Source organism: Garra rufa, chromosome 8 (genome assembly GCF_049309525.1).
Source record: "Garra rufa chromosome 8, GarRuf1.0, whole genome shotgun sequence".
Taxonomy (NCBI): domain Eukaryota; kingdom Metazoa; phylum Chordata; class Actinopteri; order Cypriniformes; family Cyprinidae; genus Garra; species Garra rufa.
In genome coordinates this window covers 51,469,184-51,491,319 of record NC_133368.1, presented here as the reverse complement: position 1 = coordinate 51,491,319, position 22,136 = coordinate 51,469,184, and the positions used below count along the sequence as shown (strand labels likewise).

Sequence of the window (22,136 nt, the reverse complement as noted above, 5' to 3'; positions counted from 1 at the left end):
GAGAAAGTCAGAACTGCAAGAAAAAATTCAGAATTGCAAGACAAACTAAGGATTATGAGAAAGTCAGAGTAGCAATAAAAAAACAGGATTGCGACATCTAAAGTCGGTATTACGAGAAAGTCAGAATAGTAATAAGTCAGAATTGCTAGAGAAACTCAGTATTGTGAGAAAGTCAGATTTAAATTTAGAAATACAACAAATGTAGCATTACAAGATAAAAACTCGTGTGATGTCAGAAGTCAGAATAGCAAGATATAATGTTAACTCAGTATAAACTATACTATAAACTCAGTATTATGAGAAAGTTAGAATAGCAAGAAAAAAGTCAGAATAAACTCAGAATTACAAGATATGAACTCATAAAGATATTATGAGAAAGTCAGAATTGCTAGATATAAACTCAGAACTGCAGGATATAAATTCAGTATTATGAGAAAATCAGAACTGAGAGAAAAAAGTCAGAATAAAGCCAGAATTGTGATATAATGTCAGAATTACAAGAAAGTCAGAACCGCAAGGAAAAAGTCAGAATTGCAAGACAAACTCAGGATTATGAGAAATTCCGACTAACAATAAAAAAGCCAGAATTGCGACATCTAAACTCTAAAAATCTAAACTAGTAATAAGTCAGAATAGTTAGAGATATAAACTCAGCATTGTGAGAAAGAACTGCAAGAAAAATCTGAAATGTCAGATATAAATTTAGAACTGCAACAAATGTAGCATTACAAGATAAAAACTGTTATGATGTCAGAAGTCAGAATAGCAAGATATACTGTTAACTCAGTATAAACTATACTATAAACTCAGTATTATGAGAAAGTCAGAACTGAGAAAAAAAGGCAGAATAAAGCCAGAATTGTGATATAATGTCAGAATTACAAGAAAGTCAGAACTGCAAGGAAAAAGTCTGAACTGCGAGATATAAACTCAGTATTGAGCAAGTCAGAATAGAAATAAAAAACAAACAAACTCAGAATTACGAGATATGAATTCATGAAGATATTATGAGGAAGTCAGAATAGCAAGAAAAAATTAAGAATTGTGAGATATAAACTCAGAACGGCGAGATATAAAAAATTCAGAAATTTGAGAAAGTCAGAACTGCAAGAAAAAAAGTCAGAATAATAAACTCAGAAATTACAAGAAACAACTGCAAGATTTACTTGAGAATGTCAAGGAAATCAGAATTCAGAAATAGAAATAAAGTCAGAAATACAAGAAAAAAAGTCAGAATTCCAAGATATGAACTTAGAACTACAAGAAATGTAGCATTACAAGATAAAAACTCAGTATTATGACAAAGTCAGAATTGCAAGATATAAATTCAGAACTGTGAGAAAAAAATATGAATTGCAAGACAAACTAAGGATTATGAGAAAGTCAGAATAGCAATAAAAAAAACAGGATTGCGACATCTAAAGTCAGTAATACGAGAAAGTCAGAATAGCAATAAGTCAGAATTGCTAGAGAAACTCAGCATTGTGAGAAAGTCAGAATTGCAAGGAAAAAGTCAGAATAAACTCAGAATTGTGATATAAATTCAGTATTATGAGAAAATCAGAACTGCAAGGAAAAAGTCGGAATTGTGAGATATAAACTCAGTCTTGAGAAAGACAGAATAGCAATTAAAAAAAAGCCAGAATTGCAAAACTCTAAACATCTGAACTAGTAATAAGTCAGAATTGCTAGAGATAGAAACTCAGTATTGTGAGAAAGTCAGAACTGCAAGAAAAAATCAGAATTGAGAGATATAAGTTTAGAAATATAAGAAATTTAGCATTACAGGATAAAAACTACTTAGGATGATGTCAGAATAGCAATAAAAAATTAAGAATTGTGAGATATAAACTCAGAATTTTGAGAAAGTCAGAACTGCAAGAAAAAAAGTCAGAATAATAAACTCAGAATTACAAGAAACAACTGCAAGATTTACTTCAGAATGTCAAGGAAATCAGAATTCAGAAATAGAAATAAAGTCAGAAATACAAGAAAAAAAGTCAGAATTGTGAGATATAAACTCAGTCTTGAGAAAGACAGAATAGCAATTAAAAAAAGCCAGAATTGCAAAACTCTAAACATCTGAACTAGTAATAAGTCAGAATTGCTAGAGAAATAGAAATAAAGTCAGAAATACAAGAAAAAAAAGTCAGAATTCCGAGATATGAACTTAGAACTACAAGAAGTGTAGCATTACAAGATAAAAACTCAGTATTATGACAAAGTCAGAATTGCAAGATATAAATTCAGAACTGTGAGAAAAAAAGAATTGCGTGATATAAACTGAGCTGCAGGAGAGAGTCAGAGCTGAACTTGTCCTGAAGCCAGAAGTGTATAAAGGCTGTTGTGCAGATGAAACTGACGGATGTGTTGTTCAGGTACGCCATCTCTATGGCCAGGAAGATCGGAGCGCGGGTGTACGCTCTGCCTGAGGATCTGGTGGAGGTCAAGCCCAAGATGGTGATGACGGTGTTCGCCTGCCTCATGGCTCGAGGAATGAGACGAATCTAGAAGCGCCTGCTTTTATATTTCTGTTGTCTATTATAGGTGTTTCTCAGGTTCATAACATCAAGCAAAATGATGGAAACTTCTATGGAGAATATCAATAAACAACTCTAGACAGTCAAAAAATAATCAATAAGTTCTGTCTGCTATTTGTTAAACCTGTGTACAGCAAAAGTTAAAGGTCACGTCTTTATTTGTCTCTGAGCACTATGTGCGTATTTGTAATACAAAGCTGGTTTTTCTTTTTCTACTGTTCAGGTACTTCAGTCTATAAATGACAGTAAACGCTCAGTCTCTCAATCTGATGATGAACATGTTAAATGTCACTGGAAATAAATGTGCAAATAAAAAGCATTTTTTAACTTGAGTGTTTGTTTCATACTATTCCTAATACTTACATACTATATCAGTTCATGCAACAACTAACTATCTGTTTATTGTTAGTTCATGTTAGCCTAGGTCCATTAAATAAAATCAACAGATGCAACTTTTGATTTTAACAATCTGTTACTAGCAATTGATCCTCTGGAGTGAATGGGTGCCGTCAGAATGAGAGTCCAAACAGCTGATAAAAACATCACAGTAATCCACAGCACTCCAGTCCATCAGTTCACATCTGGAGAAGACAAAAGCTCAAACAAATCCATCATTAAGACTTTAACTAAAATACGAGTCCATAATCTATAATAACACATCAAGGAGAGACATCTGCACAGATCTTTAATTGTTGAACCCACTGCAAAGTTCTGATCTCAAACATTAACCACACAGAATAAATATAGAATGAACTCCCGAACTGAATCAAACGACTCGCGAATTGCACTCGAACTCCCGAACTGAATCAAATGATTCTTGAACTGAATCAAATGATTCTTGAACCGAATCAAATGATTCTTGAACTGAATCAAATGACTCGCAAATTGCGCTCAAACTCCCGAACTGAATCAAATGATTCCAAAACTGAATCAAATGATTCTTGAACTGAATCAATTGACTCGCGAATTGCGCTCAAACTCCCGAACTGAATCAAATGACTCCAAAACTGAATCAAATGACTCTTGAACTGAATCAAATGACTCGAGAATTGCGCTCAAACTCCCAAACTGAATCAAATAATTGCCGAATTGAATCAAATGACTCGCGAATTGCGCTCAAACTTCCGAACTGAATCAAATGACTCGCGAATTGCGCTCAAACTCCCGAACTGAATCAAATGATTCCAAAACTGAATCAAATAATTCTTGAACTGAATCAAATGACTCGCGAATTGTGCTCAAACTCCCGAACTGAATCAAATGATTCCAAAACTGAATCAAATAATTCTTGAACTGAATCAAATGACTCGAGAATTGTGCTCGAACTCCCAAACTGAATCAAATGATTCCAAAACTGAATCAAATGATTCCAAAACTGAATCAAATGACTCGCAAATTGCGCTCAAACTCCCGAACTGAATCAAATGATTCCAAAACTGAATCAAATGATTCTTGAACTGAATCAATTGACTCGCGAATTGCACTCAAACTCCCGAACTGAATCAAATGATTCCAAAACTGAATCAAATGACTCTTGAACTGAATCAAATGACTCGAGAATTGCGCTCAAACTCCCAAACTGAATCAAATGATTCCAAAACTGAATCAAATAATTGCCGAATTGAATCAAATGACTCGCGAATTGCGCTCAAACTTCCGAACGGAATTAAATGATTCTTGAACTGAATCAAATGACTCGCGAATTGCGCTCAAACTCCCGAACTGAATCAAATGATACAAGCCAAAACAGCTCGAAAAATATGTGGCTGGATTTTGATGTGAGAGACAACAGAAGATGGACTTTTTTCATGAAATATGGACCTAAAAACGTCTAAATTATGGATTTGTTTGAGCTTTTGTCTTCTCCAGATGTGAACTGATGGACTGGAGTGGTGTGGATTACTGTGATGTTTTTATCAGCTGTTTGCACTCTCATTCTGACGGCACCCATTCACTCCAGAGGATCCATTGGTGAGACAGTGATGGAATGACACATTTATCCACAACAAACAAACTCATCCTAATCTTGGATGATCTGAGTGTGAACACATTTTCATTTTTGGGTGAACTATTCCTTCAGTTAAAGATGAATAATAAATGGATTAGAGGTATTTTTCATTGTTAACTAATGTAGTTAACTAATGTTACCCAATGGAACCTAATTTGTGTGAAATGCATTTGTTGAGTGCAATGCATGCTCAGTTTACAGACAGAGTACAAGTAACCACCACTTTAATGAAGAAAAAAATACGGTGTTTGGGATCAAAACAAGGTCACAGTAGAGGAGCATGTTGTACATGTAGAAACAGAAAACAGATGAAGTTTGAAGGCCGCTGAGCTGAAAGGCTGAACTCGTGTGCTTTGATAGAGGAGAGACTCAGCTTTAGTCCTTGAGTTCATATCCGTCAGCACCCCATCATTTGGCCGTCTTTCCCTCGGCCGGCATCTCTCCGTTATCCAGAGTCTTGAGGAGGCGGAAGAGGCCGGCGGCCTCACGGATTCGACTGAACTCGATGCAGAAGGCCTGGACCTCGATGAACAGATCCTGAACGTTAATGATCTTATTCCTGATGAGGGACTGGAGGAAGACGCACACCAGACGCACCAGACGGTTCTTCAGGAGACACAAGAGACAATAATGTCACACTTTACCCTGTAGATTCTTCAGAGCATCTCAGCTTGTACAAAGAAACTTTTGACGGTCTTTGTTATTTTAATAAATGCATATGCAGTTGATACATGCATATAATTAGAAAAATCTCTGAATGTTTTTATTAGAATTATCAATGTTGGAAATATTTTTTTTGGAACCTGTGATACTTTTTTCAGGATTCTTTGATGAATAAAATCTTAAAAAAGAACAGCATTTATTCAAAATATAATCATTTTCTAACAATATAAGTCTCTGCTATCACTTTTTATTACCTTAACACAGACTTGCTGAATAAAAGTAAAAATTTATTTAAGAAAAAATAGGAAGAATTGACTGACCCCAAATTTTGAACAGTAGTGTATTTTGTTAGAAAAGATTTCATTTTTAAATAAATACTGTTCTTTTAACTTTTTATTCATCGAAGAATCCTAAAATACAGGTTCCAAAAAATATCAAGCAATACACTGATAATAAATCAGCATATTAGAATGATTTCTGACTGAATACTGGAGTAATGATGCTGAAAAATTCAGCTTTGAATCACAGGAATAAATTATGATTTTAAGTACATTAAAATAGAAAACCACAATTTTACATAGCATAAACATTTCTGTCTTTTTTATTAAATAAACACAGCCTGAGCATTAAAAACTTGAGCGGCAGTGTATATTTTCATCCTGTTTTCCTTTCTTCCAGACCTAGAAATGACTAAAATCAAATCTTGTTGCCGTGTGGCCTATAAATGTTGCTCACACAGGTGCATCATGGTCCACGTGAGGTGTGCGTTTACCTGCATGTATTTGTCTTTGATCTGCTCACACGTGGAGATGCAGTTGGAGATGTAGAGATGGATGAACTCAGGAGGAAGATCCACTGCTGTCGTTAACCTACAAACCAATGAACAAACACTGAATGAAGTGACATATTTCAGAGCTCAGGACACGAGATTCACATCCTGTGCAGTTTAATGCTTTATCTGCACTGATAGAAACCAGATGAGAGGACCAGAAGAACACTGTACCTGATGCAGTGTTGGGGGTAACGCAACTTACATAATAATATTACTTTTTAAGTAACTTGAAGAAACTCATTACTTTTTAATTGACAAGAAAATATCGAAGTTACTTTTTCAAGAAAGTAACGCGTTACTTTTTCCCCCATTTATTGATTGACAGCTCTCCTGTCCCCATGTTGAGTGAAATTGTGAGTAAGATGTTACTTTAGTTCTAGAATAAATGTGAACATGCATTAATTCATCTCACTCACTAAAAAACAGATACAGTGTTCTTCAAAATGAATACAAACAGTCAAATTCAATGCAAACCTGCAATAATTAAATATGTTAAACAATACAGATATATGTTAATCTGTATTGTTAAAAGCGCTATATAAATAAAGGTGACTTGACTTGACTTTATGTATTTAATCCCATTTTATTAACCGATGTCTTTGCTGCCGACCTTTGATGATCCAATTCATCCATACTAATAAGCAAAAATGACTCAAGATAATCGAACATTTGTTTTCCTTTTTTATTGCTGAAGAGTTGACATTTGTTCTTCTGCGGTCTACTGTACAGACGGAGATTTACTTTTCTCTAAGCCTGAGGCTTTGGGGGTGAAAAGGCTTTTACATTTGACAAAAATACAACTTTTTATATTAAAAACAAACAAGCCCTGCCCAGATTTAAAAAGTTACACAAAAGTAATGTAACGCATTACTTTCCATAAAAAGTAACTAAGTAACATAATTTGTTACTTTTTTTAGTGAGTAACTGAATATTGTAACGCATTACTTTCCATAAAAAGTAACTAAGTAACATAATTTGTTACTTTTTTTAGTGAGTAACTGAATATTGTAACGCATTTCTTTCCATAAAAAGTAACTAAGTAACATAATTTGTTACTTTTTTAGGAAGTAACTCAATATTGTAACGCATTTCTTTCCATAAAAAGTAACTAAGTAACATAATTTGTTACTTTTTTAGGAAGTAACTCAATATTGTAACGCATTTCTTTCCATAAAAAGTAACTAAGTAACATAATTTGTTACTTTTTAGGAAGTAACTCGATATTTTAAAAGTAACTTTCCCCAACACTGACCTGTTGACCACCTCCATGGAGTGCAGTGACATGTCCATGTTGACCAGGACAGAGAAATACTCCGTGATCTGGCTGGAGGACATCAGCTTCAGAAGCATCTCAATGGCCACCAGAGGGTTGTTCTCAACCAGGTCCGGTAGTTTGGCAGGTGTCAGACCGATATGGTAAACCAGTTTTGGGTCCTTCTCCAGTTCACCAAGCAGCTGATATGAGAGAGAAAGAGAGGTCAAGTCACATTCCACCTCAGTCAAAGCATTTCTACATTGTTTTTAAATTTATTACAAAGTTACATGCATTACAGTGAAGAATATTTAATGAATATCGTTTGGAATAAACTAGAAAAATGTACACTTCCATTCAAAAGTTACAGGCAGGTACAATTTTTAATGCTTTGCCTTTATTTGGGTATACAGGCTGTATTTATTTGATCAAAAATACAGTAAAAATTCTGAAATATTGTAATTTAACACAACTGTTTTCTATGTGAATATCTGTTAAACTGTAATTTATTTCTGTGATCAAAGCTGAATTTTCAGCATTACTCCAGTCTTGTCACATGATCCTTTAAATCAAATCAAATCACTTTTATTGTCACATCACCACAGCACCTGTGCCTAGGTGAGTGAAATTCTTGGGAGTGAGCTCCAGACAGTGCAGGGACAATTTACATATAGACAGTTACATACCTACAGGATTACACAGAGTGACAATATGCAATACATACATAGTACACACAGTGTACGATTAGACAGATTTACAGTTAGCAATACAAGTGCAAGTTGAGCTGTATATTCAAGAAATGTGCAAAAGAGGTATTTTATATAAAATTGGGCAGAAGAGAGATTGGGGAGGATAGCACATAGTGCACAGATTTCAGTGCAATTCTAAACATATATTATTCATATTGTGAATGTGCAAATAGAGCAGAGTGTGATGCTACAGGTGGTTTGTATGGCCCACTCACCTGTGTGTAGCACACTCAGATTCCACTGAGGAAGATTGTCAACAGTGCAAAGGTGCAGTGGATTATGTATAGATTGGGTATGCAAGGACATGGATGTGTATTGGATGGTTACAGTGTAACAGATATATTATTGTATTAGGTGCAATGTGTGCATTAGGGCTGCTCGATTTTGGCAAAAATCATAATCACGATTATTTTGGTCAATATTGTAATCACGATTATTTAAACGATTATGACAGGGTCCAAAACTCTATATAGTGATTAATTTAAAGGTAGCAATACAGGGAGAAAAAAGATTGCTTTAAAAAAAAAAACTGAATATTTTATGCAAATCTAAAGTAGTCTAAAAATACTACAGAAATTTTATGTAATTATTTGAATGTAAATAAAACAGGGTCTTCACTGTGATAGTTAAACATGCTTTGTTTCTTATTAAAACTACAAACGTCCTTCATTCAAGAGCAGTGAGTGATTTTTCTCTTTGTATTTTTACGTTTTATTCATTTTAGGCACAGAGACGGCAGAAGGAATATTATGTGTTACCACACGGGTCCAATATACTGTTGCACACGCATTTTCATTCTCAACTGTTTATGGTCATTTCACGACATAACTCTTGTCAGTTTATATGAATATTCACCAAGCGCCTCATTTTGAAATGTTGTTGCGTGTATTTGAGCGTTTAGGCGCACCCTGAGCTAAAAAATACCTTTAAACGTCCGTGTTCTGCTCCGTCTCTGAGCCCATTCACAGAACAGCGCAAGTTTTCGTATGCGCTATTAAAAACACAACATCGAAGAAACATTAATAAATCAGGCACGTCCCGGTTTATGAAAGTCACGTTACATAATTTAGCTGATTTGCATGTGAAATCAGGCTTTTATGGAGGAGCGAAAGCGCACCAGTGGAAAGGGGGCGGAATGGGGCGCAATAATCGTCTCATTTCGATTACTGCATTTTCATGATCGTTTGAAGGAGAAATCGAAATCGAAACCAAATTTCGATTAATTGAACAGCCCTAGTATGCATAGAGTCCAGTGATAAAGGGCAGTGCGTGGCATATGATGTAGTGGGAGACGTGTTAGTTCTGATTGTTCATTAGCCTGATAGCCGTGGGGAACAAGCTATCCCTTAGTCGGCTAGTGCGGGATCGGATGCTGCGGAGGCGTCTTCCTGAGGGCAGCAGAGAGAGCAGTCTGTGGGACGGGTGGCTGGAGTCACTGATGATCCTCCTGGCTTTCCTTACACACCGCCTGGTGTAGATGTTCTGGAGGGAGGGAAGCTCACCTCCAACAATGTGGCGGGCAGTTCGCACAACCCTTTGCAGAGCTTTGTGGTTGCCAGCGGTGCTGTTCCCAAACCAGACAGTGATGCAGCCAGTCACGATGCTCTCCACAGTGCAGGTGTAGAATGTTCTGAGGATGCTGGGGCTCATTCCAAACTTCCTCAGCCGTCTCAAGAAGAAGAGGCGAGGTGTTGGTGTGTCTTCTTCAGCACTGCATCTGTGTGAGCGGACCATGTCAGATCCTCACTGATGTGAACACAGAGGAACTTGAAGTTGTTAACCCGCTCCACAGGTGTTTTGTTGATAGTGATGAGTGTGTGTTCTCTGCTCTGTCTCCTGAAATCCACCACCAGCTCCTTGGTCTTGTCGATGTTGAGTGAGAGAAGATGGTCCGATTAGCCGAAAGGTGGGCGAGGGAGGGATTTGTCTGCATCACAGAAGGGACAGTAGCAGTGGTCCACACGTGTTGATTGTGATGTGCTGGAAAAATCTTGGAGCTATTGTTCTTAGGTTGGCTTTGTTAAAGTCCCCCGTAACAATAAACGCTGCATCTGGGTACACGGTTTCCTGCTCGATTATATGCCCATACAGTTCTTTGAGTTGCTGGTCTGTGTTGGCTTGAGGGGGGATGTAAACAGCTGTGATTATGATCGCTGTAAACTCCCTCGGCAGCCAGAATGGTCGACAAAGAAGCATGTGAAATTCCAGGTCAGGAGAGCAGAATGATTTGATAGAGTGTAGGTTCCTTTCATCACACCACGAGTTGTTGATAAAGAAACAAACACCCCCACCTCTGCTTTTTCCTGTGAGCTCCTTCGTTCTGTCCGAGCGATGCACGGAGAACCCCGTAAGCTTGATGGCCGAGTCTGGAATGAGGCAAATAATGCAGCAGTCCCGTACTTCTCGTTGGTATGAGATGCGTGCCCGCAGTTCAGAGTTTGTTGTCCAGTGACTGAACGTTAGCCAGCAAAATTGTTGGGAGAGGAGGTCAGAGGGGACGGCGTCTGAGTCTAACAAGGACGCCAGCTCCCTTTCCTCTTTTCCGGCGGCGTTTCTTCAGTCGCGGCCGCGCGGCCCAGACAAAGGGCTCTGATGCGGTGTCTGTAAACAAAACGCCGGCGTTCAGGAACTCAAAGTCCGGTTTGCGTTGCGCGACAAACAATATAAATAGCGAAATAGCTATTTATTTAGAAATAGCGAATTGCGCTCGAACTTCCGAACTGAATCAAATGATCCGCAAACCCACTACAAAGTCCCGAAACTGAATCAAATGACTCGCAAACTGAAACAAATGATTCACAAACTGAATAAAATGACTCGCAAACTGAATCAAATGACTCGCAAACTGAATCAAATGACTCACGAACTGCGCTCAAACTTCCGAACTGAATCAAATGATTCGCAAACTCCCTACAAAGTCCAAAACTGAATCAAATGATTTGCAAACCCACTACAAAGTCCCGAACTGAATCAAATGACTCGCGAACTGAAACAAATGATTCGTAAACTGAATAAAATGACTCGCGAACTGCACTCAAACTCCCGAACTGAATCAAATGACTCGCAAACTGAATCAAATGAATAGCGAACTGCGCTCGAACTCCCAAATTGAATCAAATGACTCGCGAACTGAATCAAATGACTCGCAAACTGAATCAAATGAATTGCGAACTGAATCAAATGACTCGCGAACTGCACTCAAACTCCCAAACTGAATCAAATGACTTGCGAACTGCGCTCAAACTCCCAAACTGAATCAAATGAATTGCGAACTGAATCAAATGACTCGCGAACTGCACTCAAACTCCCAAACTGAATCAAATAAATTGCGAACTGCACTCAAACTCCCAAACTGAATCAAATGAATTGCGAACTGCACTCAAACTCCCAAACTGAATCAAATGACTCGCGAACTGCACTCAAACTCCCAAACTGAATCAAATGACTCGCGAACTGCACTCAAACTCCCAAACTGAATCAAATGACTCGCGAACTGCACTCAAACTCCCAAACTGAATCAAATGACTCGTGAACTGCACTCAAACTCCCAAACTGAATCAAATGACTTGCGAACTGCGCTCAAACTCCCAAACTGAATCAAATGACTCGTGAACTGCACTCAAACTCCCAAACTGAATCAAATGACTCGCGAACTGCACTCAAACTCCCAAACTGAATCAAATGACTCGTGAACTGCACTCAAACTCCCAAACTGAATCAAATGACTCGTGAACTGCACTCAAACTCCCAAACTGAATCAAATGACTCGTGAACTGTGCTCAAACTCCCAAACTGAATCAAATGACTCGTGAACTGTGCTCAAACTCCCAAAATGAATCAAATGACTCGTGAACTGCACTCAAACTCCCAAACTGAATCAAATGACTCACGAATTGCAATCAAACTCCCAAACTGAATCAAATGACTTGCGAACTGCGCTCAAACTCCCAAACTGAATCAAATGAATTGCAAACTGAATCAAATGAATTGCGAACTGCACTCAAACTCCCAAACTGAATCAAATGAATTGCGAACTGCACTCAAACTCCCAAACTGAATCAAATGACTCGCGAACTGCACTCAAACTCCCAAACTGAATCAAATGACTCGCGAACTGCACTCAAACTCCCAAACTGAATCAAATGACTCGTGAACTGCGTTTAAACTCCCAAACTGAATCAAATGACTTGCGAACTGCGCTCAAACTCCCAAACTGAATCAAATGAATTGCGAACTGAATCAAATGAATTGCGAACTGCACTCAAACTCCCAAACTGAATCAAATGAATTGCGAACTGCACTCAAACTCCCAAACTGAATCAAATGAATTGCGAACTGCACTCAAACTCCCAAACTGAATCAAATGACTCACGAACTGCACTCAAACTCCCAAACTGAATCAAATGACTTGCGAACTGCGCTCAAACTCCCAAACTGAATCAAATGAATTGCGAACTGAATCAAATGTCTCGCGAACTGCACTCAAACTCCCAAACTGAATCAAATGACTTGCGAACTGCGCTCGAACTCCCGAACTGAATCAAATGATTTGCGAACTGAATCAAATGATTCGCGAACTGAATCAAATGACTCGCGAACTGAATCAAATGACTCGCGAACTGCGTTCAAACTCCCAAACTGAATCAAATGACTCGCGAACTGCGTTCAAACTCCCAAACTGAATCAAAATGACTCGCGAACTGCGTTCAAACTCCCAAACTGAATCAAATGACTCGCGAACTGCGTTCAAACTCCCAAACTGAATCAAATGACTTGCGAACAGCGTTCGAACTCCCGAACTGAATCAAATGATTCGCGAACTGAATCAAATGATTCGCGAACTGAATCAAATGACTCGCGAACTGAATCAAATGACTCGCGAACTGCGTTCAAACTCCCAAACTGAATCAAATGACTCGCGAACTGCGTTCAAACTCCCAAACTGAATCAAATGACTCGCGAACTGCGTTCAAACTCCCAAACTGAATCAAATGACTCGCGAACTGCGTTCAAACTCCCAAACTGAATCAAATGACTTGCGAACAGCGTTCGAACTCCCGAACTGAATCAAATGATTTGCGAACTGAATCAAATGATTCGCGAACTGAATCAAATGACTCGCGAACTGAATCAAATGACTCGCGAACTGCGTTCAAACTCCCAAACTGAATCAAATGACTCGCGAACTGCGTTCAAACTCCCAAACTGAATCAAATGACTCGCGAACTGCGTTCAAACTCCCAAACTGAATCAAATGACTCGCAAACTGCCTTCAAACTCCCGAACTGAATCAAATGAGATGATTAAATTCTGAAAATCAATGGCTTTTTAAATATGAACTCTTATTTTGCTAGTAAGTTGCTTGAATTAAATGATCGAAGTCATGAGTTTGAATCGACAGTCAATACTACTACTGGTTTAGCTCACAAGTTTTATGACATTAACTGAAATAAGTGAAAAAAGATAATATCCAACACAAATCTAGGAACATATTGAGGTGAGGTAACCAGTTTACTGCTAACTAGTTACTGCTAACACTCCAATAATATGACGAGCTGCAGCTCAAAACACATGTTAGATGTTCACATTGTGCATTATGATGGAGTTTGTAGCTTAATTCACTATATTTGAAATAGTTTGAGCTGCAGTTCAGTTGCTGACAGTTCAATAGGAAATCAGCTGAAAGCATCCAGACATCTCATACTTTAGGAATATTGATATTTTCAAGGGTTTTTAAGACCTTATATTTCAAAAGGTCAAATTCCAGTACTTTAAGCACCTTGTGTGTGAGTGTCATGTGACAGAGGTGTGTCTGACCTGCGTCTGCTGCGCGGCTGATAACGGACTCTTGAAGGCTTTGGCCATGATGCGCTTGATCTCCACTCCGGTGCCGTTGCGCACACACATGGAGCGGTCCCACTGAATGGGATGATTCGGCTCACACGGGTTGAGCCACGACAGCTCGTCCTCACACACCAGCAGCGGCGGAGCGGGCCGGATGAACTCGGGACGAAAGTGGCCTGAAAGATGGGATGAAACCTGTTTAACTGCAGTCTCACATTCCAATATTAAAACACACCAGAAACACGAGCGGCGTCTCGCTCACTCTCCAGAGGAGGCCGTGGGCCGGTCACCAGCGACTCTGTGATCTGATTGGCCACGGAGCTGTCGAAGCCCGAGTTGGAGGAGTCTGGATCGGGGTCGCTAAGCAGGCTGGGAAAACTGGCCTTGCTCTGAGTGGGCAGCTCCGACTGACGCTCTGAATGAACACAAACCATGATACATTTTATTCATTTTATTTAATAGAAAGAACAGCATTTATTTGAAATAGAAACCGTTTGTAATATTCTAAATGTCTTTACTTTCAATTTTGATCAACTGAATATGTCCTTGCTAGATAAAAGTATTAATTTCCATTTTATATTTTATTTATTCACATTTGATTAGTAGTGTATCACAGTTCCAAATTAAAAACAGATCAAATTGTTTTTTTTTTTTGTTTTTTTTTACATGTAAAAAGTATGTATAAGTGATGTGTGAAACTGAGCTTTGATTTAGCTGATTTAGATTCAGTTCGGGACTTCGAGCTCAATTTGCGAATCATTTGATTCAGTTCGGGACTTTGAGCTCAATTCGCGAATCATTTGATTCAGTTCGGGACTTTGAGCTCAATTCGCGAATCATTTGATTCAGTTCGGGACTTCGAGCTCAATTTGCGAATCATTTGATTCAGTTCGGGACTTTGAGCTCAATTCGCGAATCATTTGATTCAGTTCGGGACTTTGAGCTCAATTCGTGAATCATTTGATTCAGTTCGGGACTTTGAGCTCAATTCGCGAATCATTTGATTCAGTTTGGGACTTTGAGCTCAATTCGCGAATCATTTGATTCAGTTCGGGACTTTGAGCTCAATTCACGAATCATTTGATTCAGTTCGGGACTTTGAGCTCAATTCGTGAATCATTTGATTCAGTTCGGGACTTCGAGTGCAATTCGCGAATCATTTGATTCAGTTCGGGACTTCGAGTGCAATTCACGAATCATTTGATTCAGTTCGGGACTTTGAGCTCAATTCGTGAATCATTTGATTCAGTTCGGGACTTTGAGCTCAATTCGTGAATCATTTGATTCAGTTCGGGACTTCGAGTGCAATTCGCGAATCATTTGATTCAGTTCGGGACTTTGAGCTCAATTCGCGAATCATTTGATTCAGTTCGGGACTTTGAACTCAATTCGTGAATCATTTGATTCAGTTCGGGACTTCGAGCTCAATTCACGAATCATTTGATTCAGTTCGGGACTTCGAGTGCAATTCGCGAATCATTTGATTCAGTTCGGGACTTTGAGCTCAATTCGCGAATCATTTGATTCAGTTCGGGACTTCGAGCTCAATTCACGAATCATTTGATTCAGTTCGGGACTTCGAGTGCAATTCGCGAATCATTTAATTCAGTTCGGGACTTTGAGCGCAATTCGTGAATCATTTGATTCAGTTCAGGACTTCGAGTGCAATTCGCGAATCATTTGATTCAGTTCGGGACTTTGAGCTCAATTCGTGAATCATTTGATTCAGTTCAGGACTTCGAGTGCAATTCGCGAATCATTTGATTCAGTTCGGGACTTTGAGCTCAATTCGCGAATCATTTGATTCAGTTTGGGACTTTGAGCTCAATTCGCGAATCATTTGATTCAGTTCGGGACTTTGAGCTCAATTCACGAATCATTTGATTCAGTTCGGGACTTTGAGCTCAATTCGTGAATCATTTGATTCAGTTCGGGACTTCGAGTGCAATTCGCGAATCATTTGATTCAGTTCGGGACTTCGAGTGCAATTCACGAATCATTTGATTCAGTTCGGGACTTTGAGCTCAATTCGTGAATCATTTGATTCAGTTCGGGACTTTGAGCTCAATTCGTGAATCATTTGATTCAGTTCGGGACTTCGAGTGCAATTCGCGAATCATTTGATTCAGTTCGGGACTTTGAGCTCAATTCGCGAATCATTTGATTCAGTTCGGGACTTTGAACTCAATTCGTGAATCATTTGATTCAGTTCGGGACTTCGAGCTCAATTCACGAATCATTTGATTCAGTTCGGGACTTCGAGTGCAATTCGCGAATCATTTGATTCAGTTCGGGACTTTGAGCTCAATTCGCGAATCATTTGATTCAGTTCGGGACTTCGAGCTCAATTCACGAATCATTTGATTCAGTTCGGGACTTCGAGTGCAATTCGCGAATCATTTAATTCAGTTCGGGACTTTGAGCGCAATTCGTGAATCATTTGATTCAGTTCAGGACTTCGAGTGCAATTCGCGAATCATTTGATTCAGTTCGGGACTTTGAGCTCAATTCGTGAATCATTTGATTCAGTTCAGGACTTCGAGTGCAATTCGCGAATCATTTGATTCAGTTCGGGACTTTGAGCTCAATTCGTGAATCATTTGATTCAGTTCAGGACTTCGAGTGCAATTCACGAATCATTTGATTCAGTTCGGGACTTTGAGCTCAATTCGTGAATCATTTGATTCAGTTCGGGACTTCGAGTGCAATTCACGAATCATTTGATTCAGTTCGGGACTTTGAGCTCAATTCGCGAATCATTTAATTCAGTTCGGGACTTTGAGCTCAATTCACGAATCATTTGATTCAGTTCGGGACTTTGAGCGCAATTTGCGAATCATTTGATTCAGTTCGGGACTTTGAGCTCAATTCGTGAATCATTTGATTCAGTTCAGGACTTTGATTCATTCGCGAATCATTTGATTCAGTTCGGGACTTCGAGCTCAATTCGCGAATCATTTGATTCAGTTCGGGACTTTGAGCTCAATTCGCGAATCATTTGATTCAGTTCGGGACTTCGAGTGCAATTCGCGAATCATTTGATTCAGTTCGGGACTTTGAGTGCAATTCGCGAATCATTTGATTTAGTTCGGGACTTCGAGCTCAATTCGCGAATCATTTGATTCAGTTCGGGACTTCGAGTGCAATTCACGAATCATTTGATTCAGTTCGGGACTTCGAGTGCAATTCACGAATCATTTGATTCAGTCCCGGACTTGAAAATATTGTGCAACTGTTTTCAATATTGCTAATAATCAGAAATGTTTGTTGAGCAGCAAATCAGCATATTACAATGATTTCTGAAGGATCATGTGACACTGAAGACGTTAAAAATTAAGGTTTGATCACAGAAATAAATTACATTTTAACATATATAAATTTAGAAATTTAAATTCTAAAAATATTTCACAATTTGTATAGCATTTTTGATTAAATAAATGCAGCCTTGGTGAGCAGAAGAGACTTTTTCAGGGAAAAAAGCGTAATTATTCAAACATGAATGTGTCAACACAACAGTAGATAACAGTGTCAGCAGTGAGTGGTTGGTTTGTACCGGCGAGGGCCAGCTGCAGTCCGCTGATGTCTATGGTCTGCGGTGTGGAGCTCACGTCCATGCAGGACACTTGTCTCGGCGTCTTCTTAAAGAGTTCTCGCGGCGGAGCGAGCATCAGCTGAGACAGAAAAAACTTCTCCGGCAGCGTGATAGGAGGAAGAAAACCTGAACGGAAGCATTAAAAACATTACAGACTCATCCAAAGAGCTTCAGTGATGATGCAAGAGAAACCCACTGTACCTGAGAGCGGCTTCTCCTGCTCCTCTCCTGCGGTCGATGGGTTCAGCAGGTGCGCAAACACCGCGGCGAAGGGGTTAGCGGCCAGCGGCTCGGTGCGGTACATCTCCCACAGCAGGTAGAGCGCGGTGAGCCGCTGAGGAGCGCTGGGCAGCAGGTCAGGCTGCTGCAGCAACATCACCAGAACCGAACCCACGCGGAAGTGCTCGGCTTTACCGAAGCAGTGGTGGAAGGCGGTGGACAGCTGCTCGAAACTGTTGCTGCAGGCGTCCTCCGACATGATGCCCAACAGATTGGACAGCTCTTTAGGAGCCAGAGTCATGATGCTGCTGTCAGACGAGCCGCCGGATCAACGGGAAAACTACAGACAACAACAGATGAGCTACAGTTGATGTGCAAAATGTTGATTATTTTAGCAAAATAAGACGTTTTAAAAGATGTTTATATATAGTCCACAAGAGAAAATAATAGTTGACCCCGTTCAAAAGTTTACATCCCCTTGATTCTTAATACTGTGTTGTTCCCTGAAAGATCCACAGCTCTGTTTTTTTTGTTTAGTGATAGTTGTTCACGAGTCCCTTGTTTGTCCTGAACAGTTAAACTGCCTGTTGCTTTGGTTTTCCAGCATTTTTGTGTATTTGAACCCTTTCCAACAATGACTGTATGATTTTGAGATCCATCTTTTGACACTGAGGACAACTGAGAGACTCATATGCAACTATTACAGAAGGTTCAAACACTCACTGATGCTCCAGAAGGACAAAAACTACGCATTAAGAGCCGGGGGTGAAAACTTTTGGAATTTGACGATCAGTGTAAATTTAACATATTTTGTCTTCTGGGGAATATGTAATCATCTTCTGTAGCTTCTGAAAGGCAGTATTAAATAGAAAGAAAAATGTACACAAAAATGCTGTAAAACCAAAGAATTTGTGGGAGCTGAAGGATTTTTCTGAAGAACAGCAGGCAGTTGAACTGTTCAGGACAAACAAGGGACAAAAACACAGCTGTGGATCACTCAGGTAACACAGTATTAAGAATCAAGGGAATGTAAACAGGGTCATTTTGATAAATTCAACTATTATTTTCTCTTGTGGACTACATGTAAACATATTTATGTGAAATATATTATATATAAATATCATGCATTTTGTATGATCCTCTTATTTTCCTAAAATAATTAACATTTTGCAGATGGACGGATCACCATCATATCTGATCCATCAGGCTTTTATGTCTCATACAGTAAGAATATGCAGAAAAAAAAAACATCTGTTTTATTCAGAGACTCAAACTGAGCAAAAATATGAATATTTATATGTTGAAACTCTGCTGTTTATAATGTAAACCAATGAGATGTTTATAACCAGTGTTGGGGGTAATGCAAGTTACGTAATAATATTACTTTTTCCAAGTAACTAGTAAAGTAACACATTACTTTTTAATTGACAAGAAAATATCTGAGTTACTTTTCCCTCATTTATTGATTAAAAGCTCTCCTGTCCCTATGTTGAAAGAAATTGTGAGTAAGATGTTACTTTAGTTCTGAAATAAATGTGAACATGCATTAATTCATCTCACTCACTAAAAAACAGATACAGTGTTCTTCAAAATGAACCCCCCCCCCCCCCCTGAAATTCAACACAAACCTGCATTAATTAAATATGTTCAATAATACAAATATCCTTTATGTATTTAATCCCATTTTATGAACCGATGTCTTTGCTGCCGACCTTCGATGATCCAATTCATCCATACTAATAAGAAAAAATGACTCAAGATAATCTAACATTTGATTTTTCCTTTTTTTTTTTATTGCTGAGTTGGCATTTGTTCTTCTGCGGTCTACTGTACAGACATCAATCTACTTTTCTCTAAGCCTGAGGTTTTTGGTGTAAAAAGGCTTTTACATTTGACAAAAATATAACTTTTTATATTAAAAACAAACAAGCAAGCCCTGCCCAGATTTAAAAAGTAAAGCAAAACATTACTCTCCATAAAATGTAACTAAGTAACGTAATTAGTTACTTTTTTATAGAGTAACTCAATATTGTAACATTGCTTTCCAAAAAAGTAACTAAGTAGCGTAATTAGTTACTTTTTAGGGAGCAACTCAATATTGTAACATTACTTTCCATAAAAAGTAACTAAGTAACGTAATTAGTTACTTTTTTATAGAGTAACTCAATATTGTAACATTGCTTTCCAAAAAAGTAACTAAGTAACGTAATCAGTTACTTTTTTATAGAGTAACTCAATATTGTAACATTACTTTCCATAAAAAGTAACTAAGTAACGTAATCAGTTACTTTTTTATAGAGTAACTCAATATTGTAACATTGCTTTCCAAAAAAGTAACTAAGTAGCGTAATTAGTTACTTTTTAGGGAGCAACTCAATATTGTAACATTACTTTCCATAAAAAGTAACTAAGTAACGTAATTAGTTACTTTTTTAGGGAGTAACTCAACATTGTAACGCATTACTTTTAAAAGTAACTTTCCCCAACTCTGATTTTAACAATAGAGCAGATACTGACATAAAATGATGTAAATATGAGTGTTCACTATTTATCTCCAATAATATGTCTTAGTAAGATGAGATTGAAGTGATCTAAACATATAATGCAATGCAATCCAGTGATGAACAAATAGACATTCCTCAAAAGATGTGTGATGTTTTGGAGGCTTAAAGCTTCTAGAAACAAACGTTCCTCAAAAGACCCTGATGATCAGATTTAACAGATTTAACAGGTTTACTTGAGAAAAATCAGTCGAGATTTGACAGCAAAAACACGTGAAGCATCAGCTGAAGCTGGACGTTTAATTAAAATATACGATTATTGTAGTATATCTTAGCTAAAAGCTCCAATAAACAACATTAGAGGCCGTTTATCACATCCTAAACGCCTCAAACCTCTATCTATGTAACGTTAGTAAACTCAGTGAATAACAATAACATTTACCTGAGTGGAGTTCATTTAAACACTCCCGTCGGCTCATGAATATTCAATGAGAACAGACGCGGTGACGCTCCAGCACTAATATAACGTTTATATAAACGAATACACGCGTTAATATTCCAATTATTTGACTTTTAACTCTATGTTTAACAATCTAAATCTATTTCTTCACTTCCACGGAACCCACTCACAACCGTTGCCGCTGTCCGTGAGCGCTTCCTGTGGGGCGAACGGAATTATGGGAGATGTAGTTCAATACGGACAATCCAACGGAAACGAAGTCGAACTTCTAAACTTTTAAACTTCACAAAATAAACCTATGGTTTTTAAAAGCATGAATGTAATATTCTCTAATGTATATGTTTAAAAAAATTAAAAATAAATGAATAAAAACACACACACAAACGAAAAATTCAAAACGACGCTAGAATGACCCGGATGTAATCGTGTATTCCGCCTTGAATGCGACCCACAATCCACCGCTCTTCCTTTCCCACATTCACCGTACAGAGTGAGTATCTCCCTTTCATTTATGGTTTATAAATCCAGCATCATCCGTGTTATTAATCACTAATAATTTAGTGTAATGTTAGATTTGACTGTATAGGCACTTTATCAATCACTTTGATGTGATTTGGTGCGTTTAAAACGTTGATGTTTAGCGATTAAAGACCGTTGATGCTAAAGCGTCATTCTCTGACAGATGCGCGGAATCCGCGGATGTAGTCGAAATTAAGCAGTAAACTAGATTTACAGTGATTTTACCAGGGTAAATGGTGTTTTACTCGTGATAATGTGTTAATAAAGTTGTTTATGTGATTGATCGTCATTGTAGTTAGTGTTGATGTTACTGTCGTTAATCTAGAAGGAGTTCCATCGGTGTTTATCTGATCCAGTCAGCATTACACAGCTTTTATAAGGTTTTCTAATGAGGAATGAAGTCAAACGTGGTATTAGAGGGATAATTGGTTGTTTAGTGAAGGTAACTAGTTGTTTTGGTTCATGGGCTGTGCTGGTTTTGCTCAAATGTAGGGATATAAACAAAATGTCACGTTATAAAGTCAGAATTGTGAGATGTAAACTTGCAATTACAAGAAAAAAGTCATAAGTGCAAGGTTTAAACTTGCAATTCTGAGAAGAAAAAGTCATAATTCTGAGAAAGCACAATTTTTTCCCTCAGAATTGCAAGATATAAACGTGCCTGTTATAAATTCAGAATTTAGTTGATTTAAATTCTGAGAAAATAAGTCAGAAATGCAAGATATAAACTTGCAAATGCAAGAAACTCAATTGCGAGATTTTAACCATCAGTTCTGAGAAATAGTCAACTCAGTTATAAACTCCATTTCATGTTATAAAGTCAGAATTGTGGGATATAAACTTGCAATTCTGAGAAGGAAAAAGTCAATTCTTCATATACAGTCCAAATTGAGTTTAGATCTAAATTCTAAGGGGAAAAAATAGTCAGAAATGCAAGATATAAACTTGCAATTGAGA

General features: G+C 38.0%; 2 protein-coding genes across 2 annotated transcripts in view; one reads left to right on the top strand and one right to left on the bottom strand.

Annotated features, from left to right (window-relative positions):
* Positions 1 to 2,850, top strand: part of LOC141340460 (plastin-2) — a 28,265-nt gene extending 25,415 nt beyond the window's left edge. The window contains exon 16 of the mRNA XM_073845436.1: positions 2,379 to 2,850. Coding sequence (XP_073701537.1) covers positions 2,379 to 2,511 — 133 coding nt within the window. The 3' untranslated portion in view covers positions 2,512 to 2,850. The remainder of the gene's footprint in view (positions 1 to 2,378) is intronic.
* A 1,905-nt stretch (positions 2,851 to 4,755) lies between these two features.
* On the bottom strand, positions 4,756 to 18,035 carry LOC141340830 (CCR4-NOT transcription complex subunit 11-like). Its single transcript, XM_073845919.1, has 7 exons — positions 17,682 to 18,035; positions 17,442 to 17,606; positions 14,151 to 14,303; positions 13,862 to 14,064; positions 7,296 to 7,498; positions 5,984 to 6,080; positions 4,756 to 5,154 (listed from the first exon to the last, which is right to left on the bottom strand). The coding sequence occupies exons 1-7, from the start codon at positions 17,998 to 18,000 to the stop codon at positions 4,957 to 4,959; spliced, it is 1,338 nt and encodes a 445-aa protein (XP_073702020.1). The 5' UTR covers positions 18,001 to 18,035; the 3' UTR covers positions 4,756 to 4,956.
* Between the last annotated feature and the right edge of the window lie 4,101 nt (positions 18,036 to 22,136).

What these genes read in the sequence shown, in the direction of transcription:
- LOC141340830 (XM_073845919.1), bottom strand. Translation starts at nt 18,000, where the DNA reads ATGACTCTGGCTCCTAAAGAGCTGTCCAATCTGTTGGGCATCATGTCG. An exon ending in GCAGGAGAAGCCGCTCTCAG is followed by an intron (nt 17,607 to 17,681) that starts GTACAGTGGGTT and finishes GCTTCCGTTCAG; the next exon opens with GTTTTCTTCCTCCTATCACG. An exon ending in TCCATGGAGGTGGTCAACAG is followed by an intron (nt 6,081 to 7,295) that starts GTCAGTGTTGGG and finishes ATTGGTTTGTAG; the next exon opens with GTTAACGACAGCAGTGGATC.